Raw genomic sequence first — 22,500 nt, 5'->3', positions numbered from 1 at the left:
CCCCCCCCGCCCCGTCCTCATCTGTCTTTGATTTCTCCTGAGACCCACATTACCCCGCGTGGCGCGAGGAGAGCTCTCCAGGCTCCGACCGACGCTCCTGCTGCCACGCTGCTCAGACACAGCCGCACACCTCCGGCTCAGGAATTTCACCTCTGGACAACCTCCGGCGCTCCACTAAACTGCTGTTGACAGCCACATGTATTATGCTCCGACACGATGAAAAGGATCATTCTTCATTGGAAAACACGGCGGATCAGATGTTGCCGTGCTCCTCTCCGACGCGCTGCTCACCGGTTAAAGACTGCCCCCCCCCCCCCCCGCTGCTGACCTCTCCCCCCACCAACACCCACTCCCCTTCCAGACGGACACTTCATTAATCTCCACGTCCATCTTCCATGCTATAACAGCACGATCAGCATTGTGAAGATGTTTTTTTTATTATTATTATTCTCATGTCATGCGTCTATGCTGGTGTAGGCCTTAGTGCCAGCATCTCGCTCGTCCAACTGAGCTCCAGCCAAGCAGACATTACTCCCACCCATTCTCCATGGGCTGACATCTACAAGCAACAATAGCTTCTGTAGCATTCAATGTATTCCACGTACAGTAGTCTTAAAGCATATTTCTTTAGTATATTCGGTAACACTTCACTTGAAGGTCATGATTGTAATGGAGTTACTCTTACTGCAGACTACCTTTTTTCATTATTATTTTATTTTTATTTTTTCATTATTCTTACTGCACTCCTAAAAAAATTCCTAAACTTGTTGTTAGAGTTGCTTTAAAAAGCTTAAAAGGTTTACCATGTTGTACTGTAAGTCGCTATGGTTAAAAAGTGTCGTCCAAATGTAACATAAGGTAATGTAATGTAACCTGAACCCTAACTCTTTTGTCATGACAAAAGCCAAATGACACTAAATGACCGAAGTGATTTATAATGTTTATGATACGTTCATGACTTTGTCATGTCACTCTTATGTAGATACCTTCACGTAAAGTGTAACCACTCTTGTCATCATCTAGTAGTAAAAGTGGTAAAAACGAGGTCAAGCAAAGTCTAGCTGCAGCATCTTAAATAGAAGAAGTGTGATTGTCAAAATTATATTTCTGCATTAAAAGTAAAAGTGGCAGATATAAAAAGAGGAACTGAAACTGAAAAAGGGGGAAGGAAACTGAGCTGCTATGCTCCCCATGTTCTGTGCCCCCTGTGTAAAGGATACCCCCCCATAGCCAGCACATGTATGGACTTCCATAAACTGCACACGTCCACATTTATATCCCTGCTTGAGTTTGAGGTCTATATGTATAGACCACACTCACGTCTGCATCTCTGGCCCTACATCTCCCAGCCTGCTGTCCTCAGTTAGCGCCACCACACTGACTCTCGCTCTCTCTCTTCTCTCCATCTCTCTCTCTCCTCTCTCTCTCTTCTCTCCCTTTCTCCCTCTCTCTCTCTTCTCCCACCCTTCCTCTCTCTCTCTCTCTCTCTCTCTCTCTCTCTCTCTCTCTCTCAAATTCATCTTCAAAAGTTGCTTTATTGGCATGACACATGAAAGCAATTGGTACACATGTAAAGGTAAGACATAACAACAATTACAGAGACTCTCTCTCTCTCTCTCTCTCTTCTCTCTCCTCCCCCCCGCCCCGTGCCGGTCGGGCTGCTCACCGGCGATGTTGGCCACTCGTAGTGCCTCCTGGCCCTTGGGCCCCTTGGCCTTGCGTGTCTTGGAGCCGCCCTGGGTGGAGCGCACGCTGCGGATGTGCACCTCGGTGGCCTTGAAGAACGCCACCATGAAGGGCTGCTTGCTCTGGGGCCCGTTGCGCCCGATCAGGCCCGCCGTCCGTGGGTTCACGCTCTGGCCTGCAGGGGGAGACAGAGAGCACCGGCTCACTCATACGCACACAGATCTCCACACACACACACAGACACTTAACGTAGACTCAGACTGGAAGAGGACAGTGGAAGGTGTATTTGTGGATTTGGCTTGAGGATATTATATTGCACCGTCATTCCTGTCCTCCTCTCAACAGTAGTTTACAGATGGAATGGATTTAATTATAAAACAGAGGGAAGAACTTCATGAGTGCATATGAATAGTATGAATTGTGTTTATGATGTGTGTTTGAGTCTTTTAGCTTCGTGACCATTTTGGAGTTTTGTATTTGAGCATGTTTTTTTTTTTTCATGGAGGCATATTTATGTAATGCGTGCATGTGTGCCAACTCGTGAATTTGTGTGTGTGTGCGTGTGTGTGTGCGTGTGTGTGTGTGTGTGTGTGTGTGTGTGTGTGTGTGTGTGTGTGTGTGTGTGTGTGTGTGTGGTCCGCGCTGTTTCTTTTCTTTTGTCTGAGTAATTCTCAGAGCTGGGGTTTGCGAACGTGTCTGTTTTCTCTCCAAATTCCTTGCATGTTGTTTTGCTGCTTTTTGAAATTCATGACTTCTGTCAAGCACACACATGCTGCCTGACGTTAAAGAGACAGCCTTAAAAAGCCTGTGTCTGAATCTGCATGTGTGTGTTATTTTGCCTCTCTCTCTCTCTCTCTCTCTCTCTCTCTCTCTCTCTCTCTCTCTCTCACACACAGAATTTCACATGCATGTTTCTTTTCCCCACTCTATTGTGTACGTACACGCACAGTATGTGCAAGTGCCAGTGATAACATATCCTTCATGCATGTGCACCTCCATGCATTCTCCCACACGTAAATACGCACACACACACACACACACACACACACACACACACTGGAATGTATCTCAGTCTCTGTTCTGACGTGAGGCTGAAGCAAGGCTTGCTGGTTGTCAGCAGCGATGGGACGACCTGGCGGGCCTGCACAGACATGCCCCCTCGTCACCTCTTCCATCCCCCCCCCCCCCCCCACACACACACACACACACACACCCCTTCACATGAAAGCAGATTCCATCTGTTTTCCTCACAACTCTCCCGACGTGTAACATCCTGCCCCCCAGAGCTCCTCTCTGGCGCTCAGGGACTCCGGGACTCTGGGACGAGCCTCTCACTGCCACTGCTGAAGATGACAGATCAGACTACTGTAGTGCACAGTATAGAAATAGTGGTGTGGATCTATGCGTCGGTGTATGTCTGTGTGCAAATGTGTGTGTGTGTGTGTGCATGTGTTTGTGCATGTGTGTGTGTGTGTTTGTGTGTGCATGTGTGCGTGTGTGTGTGTTTGTGTGCGTGTGTGTGTGTGTGTGCGCATGTGTGTGTACTGTACAGTAATTTCCCGCATATAAGCCGCATTGTGTATAAGCCGCAGGACAGTGTTTTATGCAAGTTAAAAGAAACAAAACCATATTAACACCATATGAACTGTCCCCATGTATTAGCCTCATAGCTGAAGAAATATTGCAAAATCAATGTATAAGCTGCGGCTAATAGTCGGGAAATTACGGTATGTGTGTCGGGCGTTGGATAATTAGGTGAGGACAGTTGAGCTTGTCAATACTGGACTTGGCTTATAGCTTGACTGACACTGATTGAGTTGTCCCCTGCAAATGGCCCCAGTGGTCAATCTGCGCAAGCGAGCAAGTGGCAGTGGAGACAGGGCAGGAGGGGTCAGCTGCTGGGTGCTGCTGCGGTCGGTCACTCACCGTCCACTCCCTCCAGGGACAGCTGCAGGCCCAGGTTGCGGCCGGGGTTCAGGACCCAGTGGTTGCTGGTGGCGGTGATGTCAAACACCAGCCAGCCCTCCTCGGCCGCCCAGATGACCCGCGAGTCCAGCAGGAAGAGGTCCGACTCTCTGTCACAGAAATAGAAAGAGAGAGAGAGAGAGAGAGAGAGAGAGAGAGTGGGAGAGAGAGAGAGAGAGAGTGGGAGAGAAATGGAAAGATACAAGTTATCGGCCAAGAGATACAACCTGTGGGTTCACAAAGGTGAGACAGGAGGGAAAAGAATAAAGGAGACAGAAATAGAAAGAGAGGAAAGGGAGGATGAGAGGAAGGGAGGGAGAGAGACGTGGAGGAGGAGAGGAAAGAAGCGAGTGAAAAAGGGAGTGACAGGCGAAGATGAAAGCAGGGGAGTCTCTGTGATCTGTGTTTGCATTCAGACACTCGTAACATTTGAAGGACTTTTATTCTTCCGTCATGCAAATGTGCGTGGGTGTGTGTGTGTGTGTGTGTGTGTGTGTGTGTGTGTGTGTGTGCGTGTGTGTCTGAGTGTGTGTCTATGTGTTCGTCTGTTTTTTCGCATGTATGTGCATGTTTACAAGTATGACTGTGTGTGTGTGTGTGTGTGTGTGTGTGTGTGTGTGTGTGTGTGTGTGTGTGTGTGTGTGTGTGCGTGCGTGTGTGTGTGCGTGTGTGCGTACGTGCGTGCGTGCGTGTGTGTAAGCGTTTGTTTGGATGCAGCGGAGGAGGCCTGCCTGGGCAGGGAGGGCCACGCTGGGCTGAGCATCCGGAGCGCCCGCTGCCAGCCTGCCCGTCCGCCTGCCAAACCCCAGAAGGGAAGAGGCTGCAGAGCAAGTGGCGGAACAGCGGGATTAACCACAAGAGCGGCACGACCACAAGAGGCCTGCAAAGCCAAAATGTTGGATTACTCCAAAGGCAAACAATGGAGCGCGAGTCACGGAGAGAGAGAAGCAGGGGAGGGAGAGAGGGAGAGAGAGGGAGAGAGAGAGAGAGAGAGAGAGAGAGGCAGAGAGAGAGAGAAAGAGGGAGCTAGAGGGAGGGAAACAGAGAGAAAGAGGGAGAGAGAGAGGGAGAGGGGGAGAGAGAGGGAGAGAGAGAGTAGAGAGAGAGTAGAGAGAGGGAGAGAGACAGAGAGAAAGAGAGAGAGGAAGAGAGACAGAGGGAGAGAGAGAGAGAGAAGAAGAGAGAGAGAGAGAGAGAGAGAGAGAGGAAGAGAGACAGAGGGGGAGAGAGGAAGAGAGACAGAGGGAGAGAGAGAGAGAGAGAGGAAGAGAGAGAGAGGAAGAGAGACAGAGGGAGAGACAGGATATTTTGGATTGTGGTCGGCCTGAGGCCACTGGGACACTGTCAAGGGGGGGAAGCAAAACAACGAGGACAACTGCATGGGAAAAACCCCACAGCGCTGTGCAGTGACCTACTGTACTGTACATCAGGTGGGGCCGAGGCTGGACACTTAGATACCATTACAGCAAGGAATCATGCAAACAAAACACAAACACAAAGAGGAGAGGAGGGAGGGAGAGAGAGAGAGGGATGGAGTAAAAAAAGAGAAGGATGACAAGGAGAAGCAGGATGATGGAAAAGAGGAAGTGGACATCAAAGAAAAGAGGAAGTGAGGAAAGTCAGCCAACAGATTGGAAGAAGAGAGAGACAGACAGACAGACAGAGAGAGAGAAAGAGGCAGTGAGAGAAGGAGAGACAGAGACAGACAGAAAGAAAGAGAGAGACAGAGAGAGAGAGGAAGAAACGGAGAGAAAGAGCAAGAGTGAAAGAGAGTGGAGGTGGCAGGGGGAGAGAGGGCTCCAGATGGCGAGGCCCAGGGGAGCACTTCATTTCCTTAATTGATCATAATGGCTTTATAAACGGCTGCTGATCTCCCACAGAACGAGCGGCCCCGCCGTAAATCACCCGCCGCAATTTAGCACCAGAGAGGAAGGGGTGGAGGGGTGGAGGGGTGGAAAAGAGAGAGTGAACATGCGATGGAGAGGGGGGAAAAATAATTATGGAGTGGATGAGTTAATCAACGGACAGTGGGCATGAGAGGTGGAAGAATTGCTATAGAAGTCCAGGAAGAGAGAGAGACCACTTCAGCCAGAATAAAAAGAAAAGAAGAGAAGCGACAACAAGCTAGGAAGAGGGCATGAAAAGACAGATGAGAGAGAGAGAGAGCACAAGAAAGAGTTTGAGGAAGCCCTTGAGGGATGAGAGGGAGAGTCTTTCCATCAGTGCAATCCATCCTGGAGCTTCCCCAAAGCCCTGAGCATCAGTGGACTAGCCAGGCTCACTCTGGAACACAGCCCCAATCCCCCCCCCCCACTCCCAACACACACACACACACACACACACACACCCTCCTCACCAGGCGACTGCTGCCCAGAAACCCAAGGCCTCCCCGGGTCACCTTTACTGCAGCTCCCACACACACACCTGGGACACGGGAAAAGGACTCGAGGAGGAGGCTGTGTTTTCTCTTTTTGCCTTGTATTACACTCAATCCCTTTTGCTCGTTTATGTATTCATTTAACTAATCTCTCTCTCTCCCTTTCTCTCTCTTTTCTCTCTCACTCTCTGGCTCAAGAAGGAGACTCTGTTTTCTCCTTTTGCCTTGTATTACACTCGGTCCCTTTTGTGCGTTTATGTATTAATTTAACTAAGCTCTCTCTCTCTCTTTCTCTCTCTCTCTCTCTTTCTCTCTCTTTCTCTGGGGAGAGGACAAAAGCATGTGTTGTTCCTCTACTCCTCCAGGGGCAACACTAGCCTCCATGAGGGGTCTGGTGGAACAGAGGCAGGGAGGAAAAAGGGGGTATTGGCGGGGAGGGGTGGACAGTCTCCCCTGGTGTGAGTTACACACGCCCCCCTCTGGAAGGTTCCGACAGGGCAGCTGGGGGAGTTAGACGTCTGCGGCACACAAGCGGCTCTTTGAGAGCCGGAACGACATCGCCCGGAAAAAGGAAAACACAGGGGCGGCTGACAGAGCCGGTGTCTGGAGTGAGTCCCCCCCAAGCTTCCGACATGGCTGACCAACACTTGGCCACAACCTGTCCGTCCAGGAGTTTACCCTGACAGAACAAACAACATTTCAGATACTCATCCTACACCGCACCCCCACCCTTTCGCATAACCCTACCCTTAGTTCCGCTTTAAACCCACATATACCACCACAGGCCTTGAGTGTTGATCGGGTTGGCTCACGAACCTTTGAGTCGGTTTTTGAGTAACTACATAGAGTCATAGCACTAAAAGGTGTCGCAAATAGATGCCAAGAGGCATAGATATAAATTCTTCACTGCTGTTACTTTAAGCCTGCACATACCTCTCAAGGCCTAAAGTGTTGAATGAGTAGGATTATAAGGAGTATTACACGAGTTGTTTTTAGACTAACTAGGCATCTAAAGGTACCTAGCACTAAAAATATGCATATTGATTGCATAGTGACGGCAAAGGGCATAGATATCAATCCGTCCATGGTGTTGCTTTAAGCCTGCACAGTGCACATCACAGCAGAGGGATCTGAGTGGTGCCCGTGGCTGGACAGGCCTGGGAGTCTCTCTGCAGAGGGGTCCCTTCCCCTCCGTCTCCCCGTTCCCTGTGCTCTAGAGCGGGGGTGGGGGTGGACAGGGTTACCCCAATGGACGTGAACATGAGAAGATGGCGGCACGGAGATATGGAGCAGGAGAACTGCCGAGGTTCTGGCCTTCCCAGCCTAGTCATGTGCTTTGGGGCTCTCAGCTCAAAGCAAGACCCCCTCTGTTTAACTCACAGGCTTACATTCGAGCACAGTTGGCCCATTCTATGGGAGAGGCAGCACTGAGTTCTGAATCAAAATCAACAGTCCAAGACAGCAATTATAGTCTGGTAGGAAGGGGGGGTTCACCTGCACCCGAAAGGTATATTTTTTTAACCTAGTTTTTTGTAATCCTTAAGGTGTCTAGTAAAGGAATTTTGATGTTCCCCATGCAAATTATTGTCCCATATGTGATTTTTTGTACCATCTTTTGTGTCTTTGCTTGATTTTCGGGTATAAAAAATGAAAACTTTAAATGTACATAGAATCTGAACAATACATCCTACAGACACAATCCACCCCATTTTCTCTTCGTCTTTGCATGAGGAATTGATAGGTATGAAGATTGTCATGATTAGATTATGTATGGTGCATAAAAACTCAAATAAACACCAAAAAATGCTCACAAATTGTGACATTGGCTCACTGGAACTCCTCCCCTATGGACTCCGTTGATATATGTTTTCTAACTTTTGTATTTTTACAATCTTTAAGATGTCTAATAACCAAATGTTGATGATCCCTACTTAAAATATTGTCACATGTTGGTCCAAATGAACTTCTCCCACAATAAGTAGTTACTATTCAAGCCATTGTATTGGTATTCTAATTATTGAAACAAAACAGAAAACCACTCATATAGTCAAATATGTGTATATGTAGGGTATAACAAATCCCCATTAGAATAAACTGAAATATAAAAATGTGATTCTAATCAAAGGTCAAAAAGGTCAAGGGCAATGATGTCTATTCATCATACAGCATGTCTTAATAATCAATCTTGCTCCTCATGTTCTCCACCATCTCCTTAACTGTTTCCTCCAGTAAGTCAGAGAGTGAAGTGGGGAGGATAGGTCCACAAAACCACACTGGTTCCAGGGTACCTTCTTCTGTCTTTTCACAGCCTTGGCCAGGATCATGGGGCTTGGAACACCAGAATAGCGGTATGGCTGATCTCTTGTATGGCTAGACGGTGGTTGACACAGTTGATGTGTGGGACCAGGTTGTCTCTGCAGGGTGGGAGTTGGGACAGATCCACCTTGGATCTGGTGGTAAGCTAGCCTGGACACCAGACTCTCTTCTTCGCAGAGAGTCTGGCCTAGCGCCATTTGCAAACGTTCATTTTCTGGTTTGTGGACACTTGCCTGAAGTTTGAATTCATTGGAGTTCATTCGCTAACGTTTGGAAATGACGTATGATAGATAGATAGATAGATAGATCAATAAAGTACTGCATCTATCTATCTATGATAACCACGGGGGACACAACGATAACGATAGGCTTGAAACTTAAATGTAATATCTCTTGAGAACGCCCTCTGTTCGCTGATTGGGCGGAGATGCATTTGCCGGAGTAAACCAAGCTGTATCAATACCTATGTTCAGCATTAATTGTCATTACATGCTACAGAATATCTGACTGAAAATACTCACTTGAAGGTTGCATGGTACTTTGGATTACTCTGTAGCTTTTTTAACGGCCCAACCTTTCCTTTGCCTCTAAAGGTACTTGTAACGTCTTCCCCTGTGAAGACGTAGAGGCCAAGTATTGTTGTGTAGTAGTCTGCCCCCTTACATTCTGCTAGTTCGCTGACATTTAGGATCCGCCTGTACTTTTCTGTCCCAATATCGACGTAGATGGTCAGCGGGATGGATTTGGCGTGGTGTAGGAGGATGAAGAAAATGTCTGTGTCTGGAGTTCTCACCACAGCCACCTTGTGCCCCAGTTAAGTGGCATACAGCAGGTACAGAACAACCCAGGTGTCAGTCTCTTCCTGGCTAGACTTCAGCTGAGGTATCTCACATGTGGTCACCTGAAGCAAGTTATTGAGTAAGGTGTGCTAGTATATAATGAGACACAATTTTATCAGTTTCTCATGTGTAACTGGGCTTGGCTAAATATTTTCCAAAAGTTTCCGAGAAAGACTCACATTGCCATCCAATGACTCCAACTGATATGCTTTGCCTTCAACGACTACCACTGCTGTTCCACATTTCTCCAGGCGTGATGCAGATGCATTGCTGCCCCATACCTCAAGTGGCAGTTTACAGAGTTGTCTTGTTCATTTGCCAAGAAGAGTTTAAAGTCACTTGGCTTCCTTGTTGCTGGACCACCTATGATGTACCGCTGGGACACGCCACGACGGAATCTCTCCTGAGCTTTAACGGAACCATTATGGTAGGAGTCTGTTGAGAAGACAAAATGCTTCCTAGCCTCCATATGGTCAAGGGACTGAAGAGAAATTTCCTCGAATAATGGTGAGACGAGCAGTTCTGCGGTACTCACTCTTCCCAGTTCCTCCTAGCCTAGGCACAGCTGATGGGTTCTTCAATAAGACCAACAAGGCTGAAATGCCTCACTACTTGATGGAAGACACTCCTGAAGATGTGCCTTATCCAAAGGTTGCTTTCTACATCCAGTATGGCAATGCACTCTTTCATGCCTTGAGGAACCTCTAACCAACATTCGAGGAAATTTGTCTCCAGTCCCTTGACCATATGGTGGCTAAGAAGCATTTTGTCTTCTCAACGGACTCCTACCATAATGATTCCGTCATGGCGTGTCCCAGCAGTACATCATACATCATAGGTGGTCCAGCAACAAGGAAGCCAAGTGACTTTAAACCCTTACTGACAAATGAACAAGAGTAAGACATAACTCTGTAAACTGCCACTTGAGGTATGGGGCAGCAATGCATCTGCATCACGCCTGGAGAAATGTGGAACAGCAGTGGCAAAGCATATCAGTTGGAGTCATCGGATGGCAATGTGAGTCTTTCTCAGAAACTTTTGGAAAATATTTAGCCAAGCCCAGTTATACATGAGAAACTGATAAAATTGTGTCTTATTATATACTAGCACACCTTACTCAATAACTTGCTTCAGGTGACCACATGTGAGATACCTCAGCTGAAGTCTAGCCAGGAAGAGACTGACACCTGGGTTGTTCTGTACCTGCTGTATGCCACTTAACTGGGGCACAAGGTGGCTGTGGTGAGAACTCCAGACACAGACATTTTCTTCATCCTCCTACACCACGCCAAATCCATCCCGCTGACCATCTACGTCGATATTGGGACAGGAAAGTACAGGCGGATCCTAAATGTCAGCGAACTAGCAGAATGTAAGGGGGCAGACTACTACACAACAATACTTGGCCTCTACGTCTTCACAGGGGAAGACGTTACAAGTACCTTTAGAGGCAAAGGAAAGGTTGGGCCGCTGAAAAAGCTGCAGAGTAATCCAAAGTATCATGCAGCCTTCAAGTGAGTATTTTCAGTCAGATATTCTGTAACATGTAATGACAATTAATGCTGAACATAGGTATTGATACATTGTGACATTGTAATACTATAATTACTTATGTCCTCAGAAAACTTGGTGACCAGTGGTCTTTGGAGTCAGATGTGGTGGAGGACATCAAGGCATTTACATGTCTAATGTATGGCCAGGCCCGTGAAGAATCTATTAACAATGTGTGCAGCATCATGCTGAAAAGAATGATTGGGGAGGATGAGACGCTTACCATTAGCCTGGCCCCCGCCTGACTACGTACTTCCGCTCATTTACATCTTTCTCCATATTCCGTCTGGCACAGCTTCATCAAGCTTGGTTTACTCCGGCAAATGCATCTCCGCCCAATCAGCGAACAGAGGGCGTTCTCATGAGATATTACATTTAAGTTTCAAGCCTATCGTTATCGTTGTGTCCCCCGTGGTTATCATAGATAGATAGATACAGTACTTTATTGATCTATCTATCTATCTATCTATCTATCTATCATACGTCATTACCAAACATTAGCGAATGAACTCCAATGAATTCAAACTTCAGGCAAGTGTCTACAAACCAGAAAATGAACGTTTACAAATGGCGCTAGGCCAGACTCTCTGCGAAGAAGAGAGTCTGGTGTCCAGGCTAGCTTACCACCAGATCCAAGGTGGATCTGTCCCAACTCCCACCCTGCAGAGACAACCTGGTCCCACACATCAACTGTGTCAACCACCGTCTAGCCATACAAGAGATCAGCCATACCGCTATTCTGGTGTTCCAAGCCCCATGATCCTGGCCAAGGCTGTGAAAAGACAGAAGAAGGTACCCTGGAACCAGTGTGGTTTTGTGGATCTATCCTCCCCACTTCACTCACTGACTTACTGGAGGAAACAGTCAAGGAGATGGTGGAGAACATGAGGAGCAATAGATTGATTATTAAGACATGCTGTATGATGAATGGACATCATTGCCCTTGACCTTTTTGTCCTTTGATTAGAATCACTTTTTTATATTTCAGTTTATTCTAATGGGGATTTGTTATACCCTACATATACACATATTTGATTATATGAGTGTTTTTCTGTTTTGTTTCAATACATATAATACCAATACAATGGTTTGAATAGTAATGCCTTATTATGGGAGAAGTTCATTTGGACCAACATGTGACAATATTTCAAGTAGGGATCAACAACATTTGGTTATTAGACATCTTAAAGATTGTAAAAATACAAAAGTTAGAAAACATATATCAACAGGGTCCATAGGGGAGGAGTTTCAGTGAGCCAATGTCACCATTTTCTTTCAATTTCTTGGTGCTTATTTGAGTTTTTAGGCACCATACATCATCTAATCATGACAATCCTCATATCGATCAATTCCTCATGCAAAGACGAAGAGAAAATGGGGTGGATTGTGTCTGTAGGATGTATTGTTCAGATTCTATGTACATTTAAAGTTTTCATTTTTTAAACCCGAAAATCAAGCAAAGACACAAAAGATGGTACAAAAAAATCACATATGGGACAATAATTTGCATGGGGAACATCAAAATTCCTTTACTAGACACCTTAAGGATTACAAAAAACTAGGTTAAAAAAATATACCTTTCGGGTGCAGGTGAACCCCCCCTTCCTACCCTACTATTAAGGAGATTAAGGAGAAACAGGTGTAGGTTTTCGAAGACAATACAGGCCTGATGAATTCATCCCCTGAGTTCCAACTCTCTGGAAGCCCAAATCATCCCACTGCCAAAGTGGTTCATCTTTACATTATCTGATATGTCGGTAACGTTTTAAGAACATTTATTCTTCCGTCATGCAAATGTGCAAAAAAGTGTGTCTACGTGTGTGAGTATGCGTGCATGTGTGTGCATATGTATGTATGTGTGTGTGTGTGTGTGTGTGTGTGAATACCTCCACCTGTTTGTGTGTGTGTGAGTGCATGAGTGCGTGTGCCTGTGTGTGAATCTCACCTGTCCGAGTGTTCCTCCAGCACCTGGTAGACACTGATGCGGAAGGTCTCGTTGTCCAAGCGCTCCTGGATGAAGTCCTTGTAGATGCGGAACTCGGCGGCAGTGACCGCCTCCCCCTCTGGAATCCTGGACAAGTCGAAGCGGAATTCCCGGTGGTGCCGCCGCACGGGCAGGAACTCTTTGTCGTGCTCCACTAAGGGAGAAGCAAAGACGGACACGCTTTCACTACAGGGGTGACCACAAACAACAACAGTGCTATGGTCATCTGCTGGACACTGCATGAGAAAAGGTCAACAGATTCTTTGGGCTGGACTCTGATAAGTTCTCTTGTGATTCTGACAAAGCAAAAACACGCACACATAAACACACACACACACACACACACACACACACACACACACACACACACACACACACACACACACACACACACACACACACACACACACACACACACACACACACACACACACACACACACACACACAATAAAAGACAGTCAGACTTGTTCCAAAGGATGGAGAAGTTTGCCGTGATAAATTGAGAACACCCCCCAAGAGAGAACGTGTGAAAAGTGGAAAAATGTAAATTGATTTAGACATGGATACACGGACAGCTTTATGGCTTGCTCTCACACTCGATCTGCTTCATGCTCGCTCTCGGAGAACCAGAGAGAATTGACGTCTCAGTCTCTCATCTGGACCACATGAGGTGAAGCCTGCTCCCTAGGCCCAGTGCAACCTCTCCCGTGTCCATCACACACACACACACACACACACACACACACACACACACACACACACACACACAGTAGGTTCACGTCTCCTTGAGAAATATGTATAGGATTAGCTTGTTCTGTGTGTATGTGCGTGTGTGCATGTGTGCATGTGTGCGTGTGTGTGTGTGTGTGTGTGTGTGTGTGTATGGGCCACAATACAACACTTCCTTAATCCATACACACACACACACACACACATACACACACACACACACACAGGCTGTCATATATCCACACTACACACAGCAGTGCACACATTCCTCCCCGCCTCCCCGGCGCACAGCATGCATCGCTGTCTCATCTCCCATCGTCCTTTAAGACCGGATCTGTTTGCCTTCCGTTCGGTAGCCGCCAGGCCAGTCACCCCGTCACCCCTAATCCCCTCTGTTGACCCCTGACCCCCAGTTTGGTTAACTTAACCCCCGGTGTTTGTCATATCCTGCCCCGAGCTCTCCGTTCGGCGGGACGCCTCGGCCTCCCGCCGAGCTCCAGGAGCCGTGAGCTCACTGGCCCTTCGAGAGCGAAGCCTTCACCTTCCTACAAACACGCACGTCGTCGCGCAGGAGGTCCAAGCTGGGAAGAGTTATTCCCTGGCTGTGACGCAGAGGCCACAGGAAGTACCGGGAGAATGACGAAAAGCTATTTCGATCAAAGGCTTTTTCGACGGATTCAATTGACTCGACCACGCCAAAAAAACATATTTTTGGTCTTCCCGAAAGGCTGCCGGTGCTGCCGAAACTGAATTCGGCATGACCAAATTCCTACCGGCGTCTTGTGATCCCGCGGTGTTGCTACGGAGACACGGTCCCGTTCCGGTGCCACGGGTCAGTTTCTGGAGTGTGCCTGGAGTGCTGACCTCTGCAGCCGAGCCCGAGTCGCTGCGGTCCAGATGCCAGCGGCACATCCTGCAGCCACACCCAAGTCCTGCACTCGGCTCCACTCACCGCTCACCGCCCAGCGACTCTATCTCACGCTGAGGTCCTCCGCTGTCTCCGTCTCTCTCTCTCTGTCTCTCTCTCTCTCTCCCTCTCTCTCTCTCCATCTCTCTCGCCCTCTCTCTCTGGCCTATCCTTCTTTGCTGTCTCTCCGTCTCTCTCTCTCTCCCTCTCTGTCTCTCTCTCTCTCTCTCTCTCTCTCTCTCTCTGGCCTATCCTTCTGTCCACTTCTAAGGGCTATTATTGGCCCGGCAGGCTAAAACGAAGGGCCAGAAACTTCCTCCCTGATGTCTCTTTCCCCTGGACCTCTCTCTGGACGCGTTCCCTGCGGCTTTACGGGCGTGGCAGTGCGGCGGACAATCGGTCGGCCCGGGTTCGATTTCCGAAACCCGCCGCTGTGAGCTCATGCCGCATTGGATAAGTGTCTGCTAAATACCAGTCAACTTCAACCTTTTTTTTCTTTCTTTTTGCCTTTTTTGCAATGTGTGCTGTGTGCCATTTTTAGGAGCATTTCCGTGTTGCTTCTCAACTGTTGTTGTCACTTTTCATCCCTCTCTCTCTCTCTGTCTCTCTCTCTTTCTCTGTCTCTCTCTCTATCTCTGTCTCTCTCTCTCTCTCTCTGTCCTGTCTTTGGGTGATGTGCTGATTGGCCAGTGAGCGGCCTGCACCGGAGGCCTGATCATCGTCGTCGTCGTCGCGGTGGTGGTCACGTGGCCGGTGAACTCTGCGCAGCGTTGGCTCCTCTGCCAGCTCTTGATCACGGCCAAGGCCTCGCAGTCGGACACAGACACGGAGACAAAGAGCGCCTTGTTGACACTTCCACTCCTGCGCCGCACAGTCAGAGCGCCGAGCGGCCAGCTGTCCTCCCCTAGTCCACCGCGCCGCTGAATGACCGGCCCGTGATCGAGAGCGGCGGAGGATTGTAAATAGAGAAAGCGGACGGATGCGGACCGCTTCGCTCGGACCCGCTCGGGCTCTGTGGCGTGCCGCGGCTCGGCTCGTCTCGTCGTCGACTCCCCCTCTCTCCCCTTTGCTCCTTCTGCTGATGACTCTCTTCCCCTCCTCTGCTCACTCGTTCACTCTTTCCTTTTCCCTGTCCATCTGTGATGCTGTACATCTCTTTTTTTCCCTCTCTCTTTCTCGCTCACTTCTTTTATCCACCCCTTCCCCTTCATTCTCTCATGTCCCTCTCTCTCCAACCAAACACACACACACACACACACACACACACACGCACACACACTGTGGCTGTGTGCAGCACGCACAATGGCCCCACTGTCCGTGCAAGTGTGTGTGCACTCAGGGAAAGAGCATGGATCTAATTACTCTTCAGTGCGGGCCGGGTTTCTGTTGGTGATTACAGGAGGCCCATTCCAGCGTTCATTGTCCGGAGCTTCCCAGACCGTTTGCATTGTTTACATACCGCTTTCACTGAGGAGCACCCTCACAACAGAGTCCTCCGACTCATCCTAACCTCCACCCCACCACCACCACCACCACCACCCTCACCCTCCCCAGCATCTCAAGCCCAGAGCACCTGTGCCTGTGCCCCCCCCACCCTTCTTCTCCCCCCTCCTCTGTAGAATGGGAGCTTTCAGAACACCAGCCTCTGGCCTCTGCACTGGGACATTGCCTCTACTTTATCTCTCTGACAAGCTCTTCTCTCTCTCTGTCTCTCTCTCTCTCTCTCTCTCTCTCTCTCTCTGTCTCTCTCTCTCTCTCTGCGGTCAGGGGCCCCCAGGGGAGTGATTGTTTGGCCGTCTCGGAATAACACCTGCGGACCTCGTAGCCTCTCTGAGCACTGGATACAGGTGAGACGACAAATCTGGAGCCCATTCATCTGTGCCCTTGCTTCCTGACCGGAACAACTGCACTCTTTGATGGCTGGCTGTGTTGTGCAGCAGCTGATGGTACCTGTTAAGAGTTTATTAAGGTGTGGGGGGGGGGGAGTATGGGATCTGCTTAAGAGGTTTGCTTAGCAGTGGTTCAATTTCACAGTGGTATGGTGCGTGTTAGCTCTTTCCTCGTCATATACGGACTGTGTGCGTGCTCTTATCTCTCTGTCTCCCAACCCCTGCCTGTTCTCCCCTCACTCCCGGAACCTTCGCTCCATCCTGGAACATGCATTTCCCCACAGCATCAAAGGAGACACAGCTGACTTTTACTAGACTCCCCTCTTTCCCTCCCTCCCTCCCTCCCTCCCTCCCTCGCTCGCTCCCTCTCTCTCGCTCTCTCTCTCTCTCTCTCTCTTTTGTCTGTCGGGAGGGGAAGATCAGACGCGGTGTTCCGGGGTGGTGTAAGTGCTTTTCCATTTCTCCACGCTGGTGTTTAATGGCCGCCGGGGCAACCGCGTGGTCGGAGAGCCTTCGCCGCTGCTCTCGTCTCTCAGACACACACGTGCCCCCGGAGCGGCTTTAAAAGCTCTCCTGACACCGAGAGGCCCTTCCCGCGCCTCCTCTCCTCTCCTCTCCTCCCCTCCCCTCTCCTCTCCTCTCCTCTCCTCTCCTCTCCTCTCCTCGCCTCCCACTCCCGAGGAGATCCCGTCCAAAGGTCCGAGTTCCAGGCTTTTTAATGGCGGCGCCAGCGCTGGTATGTTGTTCCGGACCGGCCGCTCCAGCCTGCTCTCGTGGCGGTGTTTCAGGCAGGTTATCTCAAGCGTTAAATCCAAACCTTCCCACCTGTTCTTAGAAAGAGCTGGCGCACAGCTCCAGAACTGATTTGGAGCAAAACATTCTGGACTAGGGCCTGTTTTGTGTGTGAATATGTCTGTGTGTGTGTGTGTGTGTGTGTTTGTGTCAGTGTCTCTGTGTGTATGAGAGAGCGAATGAGAGTAGAGGTTATTTCAACAGGAGTATTAGAGGGTGTGTCTGTGTGTGTGTGTGTGTGTGTGTATGTATGCATCTGTGCGTTCGCGACCTTGTGTGTGCACTGTGCATGTTTGTGTGTGCATCTGTGTGAGCAAATGTGCACATCTGTGTGTGTGAGTGTGTGTGTTTGTCCGCGCACAGCTGAGCTGGCGGAGCTTGCAGTTGGCTTGGAGTCCTCCTGGCCTTGTACTCTGAGTGCACGCGTGAGGTCACCACACCACTATGCGCATTTCGAGTGGATGACATAAAAAGTCGGCCAGCTACACTAGTACACACATGAGCACACAAACATACTGTAAACACACACACACACACGCACACACACACACACACACACACACACACACACACACACACACACGTACACACACACAGACGTACACACACAGACGTACACACCCACGCGCGATGAAAAGCAAAAATACAACCACGCACAGTAAGTCAAAATTACTTCAGCTCGGGGACACATTAGATGATAAAACAAAAAACACAACTACACACACACACACACACACACACACACACACACACACACACACACACACGCACACACACACACACATTGTGCAAACTACGGCATGAGTGAACACCAAGATGTACAAGTGCATAACAACATGTCTAAACACACGTACACAGAGACACACACTACACCCACTCACACACACATGCACCTCCACGCTGGAAGCTGGTAAGCAGATTGCTGGAGCGGGACTTCCCTCTCCTCCCCTCGCCGCGGCGTTGGCTCATAAATAAAGCGGCGGAATCAGAGTGCAGAGGCGGCGATGACATGGGGAAGCCTGCACCACCTCCCCAGACATCAGCCTGCAGGCCCTCCCCAGGGCCCCCTAACACCCCCCCCCCACACACACACACCCCACACACACACTCCCTCTCTCCCTCGCACCTCGGGCCCTCGTGCCCCCCCCACACCAGGCCCAGCACAGGTGCACAGGCCCCGGCGCTGGGCCCCGGAGACGGCCGTCTCCCCACCCCATGCCGCTGCGAGCAGCACCAGGCCCTTAATCTTGCCGTCCGCCCCTCTGCACTCCAAGACCTTTATCTAGTGGGCTGTGAACAGCTGGCTGCACGCTGCACACGTCTCCAACTAACCCTTTCCAGTCTCCTCTCTTCCTCTGCTTTGTTCTTTCTTTTTTTTCCCCTCCATGTTCCGCACTTCCCCCACCCCCCCCCCCCACTCTCTCTCTCTCTCTCCTCATGGACATTTGCTTCTGACCGTGGATGTAACAGCATATTTCAAAAGAACAGTACAGTCCATTAGACACAGGGGCAGGGTGAAAGAAAATAGAGTTGACTTGACTGAAGTAAATGGAGCAGCGTACTGTGAATGACATGAGAACCCAGGGCCCACAGTCATATCATTCTGAAACAGAGTGTCTGTTAGAGACTCTCTCTTGCAGTCGAGGAAGTCAAGAGAAACCGAATGTTCTAATCCAGAGCTGTCTGTGAGTAGGTGATGACAGTTGAAACTGACAAACATTGGGCCGGCGTCCAGCAAAATAAGTAAATAAATCTTAAAAACGTTTTAAAAAGGCTTAACAATAAACATTCCTTGCCTCGGTCATAAAACAGGCCAAGGATGCGGCGAACAATTTGGGAGTTGGGTTTCGCAAAAGGTTGTTGATATTTTGCCGTCAACAACTAATTAAATAACACGACCACCTTCCAAGTTTGTGAAGCACATGGTTGGCTGATGGGTTTATGATTCGGTCTGACTCTATCTTTGGTTCCCAGTCAGGATTGTGTGCAAACACTCAAAGAACAGTTAGACAACCATGAAGAGCAATTCTCTGAGCTTGACCAAAGGTTTAGGCTACGGGATTCAAATCAAAGACTTTTCCTTGAATGTACAAAGAGCTCTGATTTCAGAAACAAGTGGAGCATTAGCTGATCATGTCACCACAGCAAATGCGTCCACATCCAATGAGCCTTCTGGGAACCAAGCGAGTAAATGCATTGTCTCTCTCTCTCTCTACTCCTTCTGTTTCTGTCTCTCTCTGTATCTCTTACAGCCTCTGTCTCTTTACCTCTTTTACTCATTCAACTTTTCCCCTCTCTCTCTCTCTCTCTCTCTCTCTCTCTCTCTCTCTCTCTGTCTGTCTCTCTGTCTCTCTCTCTTTCTCTGGCAGTAATTAGAAGTGGGCTAGGGTGCAGTTAAATGAAAGCGGGCACATTTATGACTTCCTCTGGGAGGAAGCGAGTGGCCGGCGGAGTGGTGGCCCTACCTGCGTTAAACAAACAGAGGACCCGCCGGGAGGGGAGCAGCGCTGGGCATTAAAAGGGGCAGCCGGGGAAACTCTATCCACAGGCATCTGAAACGCTGCCCGTTTCCAACCCCGCTTGCTTTTTCCTCTCCGTTGCTGGCCCAGCCCCGGATACAAACACACACACACACACACACACACACACACATACACACACACACACACACACACACACACACACACACACACACACACACACACACACACACACACACACACACACACACACACACACACACACACACACACACACACACACATCTCGATGCAAATATACACATGTGCTTGCGCACACACTAAAATACACACAAAATGCAATACACACATGCAAACATTGAAATTCGAAACAAAACCACTGACACACACACATATACACACACAGGCTCTTACACACTGGCATTTGTACAGACCAGAAGTGGTGTATTTCAGAGATTCTCTGTACTGTATACTCCAGTCTCACATGGCAGCGCCCACAAGGTCAGTAAAGGTCACCGCGGTGCTTCCCAATAGAAATGACCAAGGAACCTGCTGCTGTTGCACCGGCTGCCTACCCAGAGTCCCCCTTACACCACTCCACAGTTCCTGCAGTATCACACACACACACACACGCACACACACACACGCACGCACACACACACGCACACGCACACACACCTGACATGATTCCTTCTTTCATGGAGCGGATATACACATATTTGCATCCCACTTCAATGTACATAAAAAAATCTGTTCCCTTCAGATGTGCATTATAACTAAAGGGAAGAGGAAATGGAGGCCCAACCATAAAGACACCTGCTCCTGTGATGTGCTGGATGGCTGGCCCCGCTCCGTGGGGATTTGAGTTCAATTAACAGTCAGAACCAGATCAAACATCTGCTGGCACATGTGCGTGCAAGCGTTTTACGTTTGGCTGTGTGTGTATGTGTATGTGTCTGTCTGCCCACATGCACAAATGTAAGCTGTAATTTTATAATGTCCTGTGTCGCTGGGTGTGTGTTTGTGTGTTGTGGGTGTTTATGCGTGTGAGCGAGGGTTCAAATCAGAACATTCCGATGTGAACGTGACCAAAAAGTCGTATTCTCGGACGCGGACAACGCAGGCTGATTGAAAACGTCCCGGGCCGCACAACAACTACCGTATCGCAAATATCCGGCACCCTAATCAATCTTCAAAGCCCCGCGGAACCTCGTGGGAGGGCGCGTACCCAAACCGCTCAATCTGCCTCCAGATTTATCACGCACACGTGCGCCGGCCACAATAAAGGTGCTCTCCGCCTCCAGAGCAGCTCGCCATCTGGGCTTCCCTCCCCACAAGTGCACAGCGAGGCTGGGCTGGAGACCGCTCCCTGACCACTCGTGTCCCCAGTCCAAAACCTCGCCGGCCAATCCCAGACGGAGCCCCCGGTGGGGCCGGGGAGGGAGTGACGTCGTGCCGCAGTGGTGCGCTGACGGACAGCTGCGTGCCGGCCGGCCGTGGGCCTGTCGGCGATTTCTAGACGACCTCTAGAGCCTCGCAGCCACAGGCACACATCAGTGACACCTTGTTCACCCTCTTTCTCTCTCTCGCCACCCCTCTCTCATTCTTTCTTTCCCTCTCTCTCTCTTTCTTTCTTTCCCTCTCTCCATGTTGGGTCCGTCTGTGTAGCAGGCCAGGGTTGAATAGAGGGCAGCCGCGGGGTTTACGCCTGGCAGGATGGAGTGATCGAAAATGAGAGAGGGAGAGAGAAAGAGAGAGAAAGAGAGAGAGAAAGAGAGAGAGAGAGAGAGAGAAAGAGAGGGAGTAGCAGAGGCAGGGAGAGCGGAAGAGGCGGGATCTCAGGCACCTCCCCAACACCTCCGTCAGCGCGGGTGGAGAAACAGGCCGGGGTGACACGGCGGATTAGTGCATGTGTCTGTCCTGTGCGTTTGCACCGCGCGGGCCCCCGCCTCGGCCCACCTGCCGGCTTCCGCCCACCCGCAGGGGGGCACGTCACCCCTGCCCCCACCCCGACTCCGAGAGGCCCACCTTCCCCTCGCTCCTGAGAACCAGGAGGCTTTCTGGCCACCCTCACCAGGTGAAAAAAGCACACAACAGAGGCAAATGCATTAGATAGATAGATACTGTAGATAGATAGATATACTTTATTGATCCCCAAGGGGAAATTCAAGACATTATTGCGTGTGTTGTGCATTGCATGTGCCCCTACACACTGGGAAAGACTATTCTCATTTGCTGTTCCCTGCTGATTTGTCTTCAAGAAGCTCTTGAAAACCCAGCTGCTCAGAGAGAACCTCCTCTCCTAATACATGGAACAACCAGACACACGTAACATGCACTTCTACCACCACCTCCGCCAACTAGATGCTAAAACTTAAACTTCTGGTAGAAGTATTTATTGTTGCATTCATTGTTATCTGAAGTCTCCTTAACCATGAAGCTGGAATGTTATTCCTCGTTTTGTAAGTGGCTTCGGCTAAAAGCGCCTGCTAAATGAATACACACTAATGTGCTGTAACTGTACAAGCCTCCTTGTGTTCTGTTTGAGTGAATCTATGCACATGGCGAAACATTTGAGTAAGAGAGAAAGAATGGTGGTGAGTAAGAATGAGAAGGAGGAGCGGAGGAGGAGAGGAGGAGAGGAGGAGAGGAGGAGTGGAGGAAAGGAGGAGAGGAGGAGGAGAGGAGGAGAGGAGGAGACAGGCGAGCGCGGGAGGAGGCCCATCTGGAGCTGCACAAACGCTGCGTGCCGCGCTGACTCTCACGACATGTGACAGTTGTCCGATTACCAAGGCGACAGTTTCAAACACGCGAGTCCTCCTCCAACGGCGCTCTCCTGAGCCGAGTGGCCGGCAGATCCCCCCACCAGCACGACGCACGCAAACAAATCAGCGCCCCCAAAATAACAACACGCATCACTCTTTCCCCACGCCTGCTCCCTCACCACACAAACACAACACAGAGAGGAGGAGGAGGAGGAGGA

At 49.6% G+C, this 22,500-nt stretch overlaps 1 protein-coding gene across 4 annotated transcripts in view; it reads right to left on the bottom strand.

The window, feature by feature from the left end:
- Window positions 1-22,500, bottom strand: part of bmp7b (bone morphogenetic protein 7b) — a 38,530-nt gene that overhangs the window by 4,186 nt on the left and 11,844 nt on the right. For 3 of the 4 annotated variants that reach the window (XM_062540120.1, XM_062540121.1, XM_062540122.1), the window contains 3 exons: window positions 12,680-12,872; window positions 3,613-3,761; window positions 1,667-1,861 (listed from right to left, as the gene is read on the bottom strand). In XM_062540120.1, the coding sequence (XP_062396104.1) occupies window positions 1,667-1,861; window positions 3,613-3,761; window positions 12,680-12,872 (537 nt within the window). Of the gene's footprint in view, window positions 1-1,666; window positions 1,862-3,612; window positions 3,762-12,679; window positions 12,873-14,222; window positions 14,390-22,500 lie in introns of those variants that run through there. The other variant, XM_062540123.1, reaches the window with a different exon arrangement.

The sequence above is a fragment of the Sardina pilchardus genome, chromosome 7 (genome assembly GCF_963854185.1).
Source record: "Sardina pilchardus chromosome 7, fSarPil1.1, whole genome shotgun sequence".
Taxonomy (NCBI): domain Eukaryota; kingdom Metazoa; phylum Chordata; class Actinopteri; order Clupeiformes; family Clupeidae; genus Sardina; species Sardina pilchardus.
This window is presented reverse-complemented; position numbering and strand designations above follow the sequence as displayed.